The sequence below is a fragment of the Atta colombica genome, unplaced genomic scaffold (genome assembly GCF_001594045.1).
Source record: "Atta colombica isolate Treedump-2 unplaced genomic scaffold, Acol1.0 scaffold140, whole genome shotgun sequence".
Lineage (NCBI taxonomy): Eukaryota > Metazoa > Arthropoda > Insecta > Hymenoptera > Formicidae > Atta > Atta colombica.
In genome coordinates this window covers 1,194,844-1,199,326 of record NW_017259229.1, presented here as the reverse complement: position 1 = coordinate 1,199,326, position 4,483 = coordinate 1,194,844, and the positions used below count along the sequence as shown (strand labels likewise).

Below are 4,483 nucleotides of genomic sequence, written 5' to 3'. Positions count from 1 at the left end.
TATATATATATATATCTTATTTTCAAGAAAATATACGAGAAAAATATATATTAATATGTAAATTATGATTTCTTTAAACTTATAAGTGAAAAAATTAGATTAGCCAATAAGAATAAATAAAAGACAGTTTCCTATTTTCAATGAAAGTAGACTTTGATGCAATGTTCTAATATGCAAATTTGCAAATACATTTTTTAGTTTTTATAGTCTGCACATTGATTACATATATAAATTTACCTAGCCAAATCTTTAATTGTGCTAATATCAATAATCCTGTAGTGTAAATAATTATCGACCAACGGCATATACTTCTTCAGGAATATACGATCCATATAAACTGAGTTTCCAGCCAATGGGCAAATTCCTTTCGGGATATGATTTTCCAAAAAATTCAATGTCCTTTGTTGTGCTTCCTCCAATGTAGTATTACTCAGTCGACATTCATCGATTAAGCCGTTCTAAAAGTAATTTGAATAAAAATTAATTATATATGCTCATAAATTGCAACTGATCGTATTGCTATAATATAAAAAAAAAGAAATTTTTCAAGGAAAAAAGATATTACATTTTTGTGTTGTACTTTACACCAATCAGACATATTCTCTAAAACTTTATTTGGTTGATGTACAACGAGATTTAAATAATCACTTGCAAGCTCTAATTGTTCATCAGTTATGAAGCATGCAACTTCCAAGATATGACATGTTTCCACCTCTAGTCCTGTCATCTAAAAAATTCCATCTTTAAAATTTTTTTCTTCTTTTTGTGCTGTTAGATATAATTTGTAATAATTGCACACCTCCATATCAAGCCAGACAATGTGCTTCTCATTTTTAATTTCATTTTGCGTTTCTGTTGGTGTCCAAATCGTATGGTCTACACAAAAAATAGAATATTCGTCAGGGAAACTTCAATTAAACTAAGTAAGTGAAAATTTCACTCTGGAATCGATGAAAATACAAACAAGACAACTTAGATTCGACATTCAATATTTATTAATTATTAAGAATTAATTCCACTTATATTGTTAATGAAATACTACAAATAAACCGTTTAACAAATTAATCAGAATTTTATCGAACAATGAGGCTTATTTCCACCAATGTAAATTAATCCTTAATTTACTTTTTATCAATCCTTTTTTGCTACAGATAAATCTAAAGCATAAGTTAATCAATACGAAAAAGGGATTTAAGATAAAGCTGATAGATATGTAAAGTAAGATAGTTTTCATCTTTTAAGCAGGCATTTCAGTAATTATGCAGAAAACGACCTCACCGATTTTAATGAAATTAGAAGACACGTTCGACACGTTTTTGCACGAAATGAACGAATCTGACAGAAAAAAGTGTCGCTCTGCTTCGTGAATTGAGATATTAAGCGTTAAAGTTCACGACTATTTAGGTTAGGAAATCTGTCATAGCATTTGTAACCATTAGAGACAATAATGCCATCCTGGATTCGATATGAGTTTTTACTGTCTCTAAAAAGACTGTTTTTACACTTTACTATCTTCATGGGTTAAAAATATTCCAAGCAGACAATGTCTAAGTTGCAACTTCTAGGCGATTAGGTCCCAAGCGGGTAAGATATATTATTTGCTTATTCTTTGGGGCGGCTTAGCCGTTCCGTTTCCGAATAAATTTACTGTCTACACACTCCATTGTCCACATGAATTATAGTGTCTGCTCGCATTGCTGGATTTCGCAGTTATAACAGATTTCCTAACCTACATAGTCGTCAACTTTAAAGGTAATATCTCGATTCGCGGAGCAGAGCGACATTTTTTTCGGTTAGATTCGTTCATTTCGTGCAAAAATACATCGAATGAGCCTAATTTTATTAAAATCAGTAAGAATCATTTTGCATAAAATCGGTAAGAATCGTTTCTGCATAATTACTGGCATTTCTTAATGAGATCTATACAACAATCATAATTACCGTTTTTTAAACAACGTTGAGCTCTACGATATAGGTACCTAGAGAGCAATCCAGTAACGTTCGTAAAGATCATATTCGTTGTTTTTAAACCAACTTAACCTTATCACATCGTTGGGAATTGTATTGCATACACCGTACACAGAAAAAATGTAAAATTGTTCGTACTATATAAATTACGCCACTTAATTCCACCGCAATTTCGATCATTCAAAAATAAATCTGTACTAAACAACAACTCGATGACAACTCCTAAACGAAAATTAAAATTAAAATTCGATCATTCGCCAATACGTTGGAAAATCAATCAACTGATGGAACAGTGAAACCTGGAACATATTTGTTCTGTACTTAAAATGAAATAAATATGTTTGAAATTTGATAAAAGCGAAAAGGAAAATTTTTTATGTAAATAAAATTCTATTATGTAAATAAAAAAAAGTCGAAACGTTCTTTAATTATTGTTTAAAAAATTAGTTTAATCCTCTCTTCTTAATTAATTTTGATATTTAACAAACTAGTTTTTATTTCTTGCCTCGTTTCTGATCTCTCTATCACTTATTATATTGCTTAGCAATTTCGAGCTTGAAAATTGATTAATAAAAAAAAAATTTTAATTGGAACATAGGGTACATTCTGTTTCACACATAATGCTTCATTTTTTTTTCTTTATTCTTGTTGTTTACCGAATGTTAAACAAGGATAAATGATACATTACGCACATCATGCGTGAAACAGAAAGTTTGTACCTATAATGAACTGGAATAAGGAACTTGGAATGCACGTGTCTTGAAGAATCTCGGCTGCGATTGGTTAATTTATTTCCATTCCTTTGTATATTACAGCTTTTCATCGACGAACATATAATAGTAACGAAAAGAAAAATCCATTATCTCGCTATTTCTCATACGATCTGATTTTTAAATAGTACACATGTATCTTCTTCTCTTTGAATTTAATGTTTTCCGAGGAAGTAGGATGTTGATGATATGTACTCTTGAAGAAATAACTGTACGTCAACAGCCCCTGTGGCCTAATGGATAAGGCATCGGTCTCCTAAACCGGGGATTGTGGGTTCGAGTCCCACCAGGGGTACAATTGCTTTTTACGATTCCCGATCTTTTTTTTTTTCTTTAAAAAAGAAACAAAAAGGTTTTTGTTGCCGCATTACAATTAATTCCCTTTCAAAATTTGCTTTTAAATTTCAAACGTGTATCTATTTTATTAAGGATCAGAAATATATATAGGTATATGTTTGTGCAAAAAATGATTGGAATTGGAAACTTATACTTTCTGTAAAAAAAATAATATATGCATATAAGAAAGTTCATTAAGTCTTTATATATTATAAATATATTTATATATTAATAATATCATTTGATAGTTTAAATAAAAATGTTTTTATATTATGTTTTTATATTTTTTAAAAACATGTTTACTTCTTATATTGAAATAATTTTTTATCCAAACCCTAAATTATCATCAGATTTTTGTATTATTTTCGAACATAATATAGAAAAATCTGCAATTTTTTTCATTTTGTTAAACAGTACTTTTAATACATGATTCTTAAATACAAAAAATGTTTAAATACAAAAATTATTTTAGTTATGAAAAGAAACCTCATTAAAATACAGGAAACTTTTTTAAAGATTCTTAAATCTTAGCATTATAATAATAATTCTTTTAATAAGAGTTAATATAATATAATAATAATAATAATATAATAGTTGCAGACAAGGTTTTCACCATAAATTTTCACAGTATATCAGTGTAACCATGATGATATATAAATATCTTACTTGCATAAGTTATATTTCTAATTTGTATTTTATTTAGTCGTAGATATGCACAAAGTAAGAATGTATTCTACATAAACATCTTCATTAATATCTTAATTTCTCACACTAAACTCATCGTGCATTCACATTCTTAATCTTTATTTTTTTTTAAGTCTTTATAATCTGACTTTCTTCGTTTGCAGTATAATGTTTAATAAATCGTGCAGACGGATCGATAACGCCCTTTATCCAGCGTGGCATCCAGAAGTAAGGTATAAAACTTTCCGCTTGTCCCTCATAATGCGATTCGAAGACATTTCTAACAAAAACAAAAATAATGTATTATTTAATTCAGTCGAATGACGAGAAAGTTTGCTTATTGAAAAGATATTTCTATTTTATTACCTGTAGTAGTATGATTCTTTCGTTCTTGGAGTGCAATGGGGATACTTGATATAAGCATTCTTCAAATCCTCATTTGAAACGCGATCTTCTATGATTTCTTGAATTATTTGGAAAAGAGATTTCTTTATAGAAGCAACGCCATCACTGAAGGCCTCTTTATGCCTCCAAAGTATATTGTTAGGCAGTAAACCAGTTCCGTCAAACGCAGATCTTAACAAATGCTTTTCAATTCCACCTGCACATAAATATCAAATAATATTATTATTTACTAATAGTATTTATCAAAATTTTCATTTATACGCTAATAAATAATTTAATTTGTAATATTCATCATTTGCAACAATAAGTCTATTTTTTTC

General features: G+C 28.8%; 2 protein-coding genes and 1 non-coding gene across 3 annotated transcripts in view; 1 reads left to right on the top strand and 2 right to left on the bottom strand.

Annotated features, from left to right (window-relative positions):
* Window positions 1-233: 233 nt before the first annotated feature.
* On the bottom strand, window positions 234-2,235 carry LOC108684810 (probable oligoribonuclease). The gene is made up of 4 exons (XM_018189305.1): window positions 1,942-2,235; window positions 800-876; window positions 566-727; window positions 234-458 (listed from the first exon to the last, which is right to left on the bottom strand). The coding sequence occupies exons 1-4, from the start codon at window positions 2,012-2,014 to the stop codon at window positions 234-236; spliced, it is 537 nt and encodes a 178-aa protein (XP_018044794.1). The 5' UTR covers window positions 2,015-2,235.
* A 725-nt stretch (window positions 2,236-2,960) lies between these two features.
* Window positions 2,961-3,033, top strand: Trnar-ccu. The gene has a single exon. It is a non-coding gene; the product is annotated as a tRNA-Arg (tRNA).
* A 640-nt stretch (window positions 3,034-3,673) lies between these two features.
* Window positions 3,674-4,483, bottom strand: part of LOC108684829 (asparagine synthetase [glutamine-hydrolyzing]) — a 4,409-nt gene continuing 3,599 nt past the window's right edge. Inside the window, exons 9-10 of the mRNA XM_018189339.1 lie at window positions 4,125-4,359; window positions 3,674-4,038 (exon numbers count right to left, since the gene is read on the bottom strand). Of these exons, the coding sequence (XP_018044828.1) occupies window positions 3,888-4,038; window positions 4,125-4,359 (386 nt within the window). The 3' untranslated portion in view covers window positions 3,674-3,887. The remainder of the gene's footprint in view (window positions 4,039-4,124; window positions 4,360-4,483) is intronic.

Coding starts and splice junctions, on each gene's coding strand:
- LOC108684810 (XM_018189305.1), bottom strand. CDS start 2,014: ATGATCTTTACGAACGTTACTGGATTGCTCTCTAGGTACCTATATCGT. Junction 728..799: donor TTGTCTGGCTTGATATGGAG/GTGTGCAATTAT, acceptor GGAATTTTTTAG/ATGACAGGACTAGAGGTGGA. Junction 459..565: donor GTAAAGTACAACACAAAAAT/GTAATATCTTTT, acceptor AATTACTTTTAG/AACGGCTTAATCGATGAATG.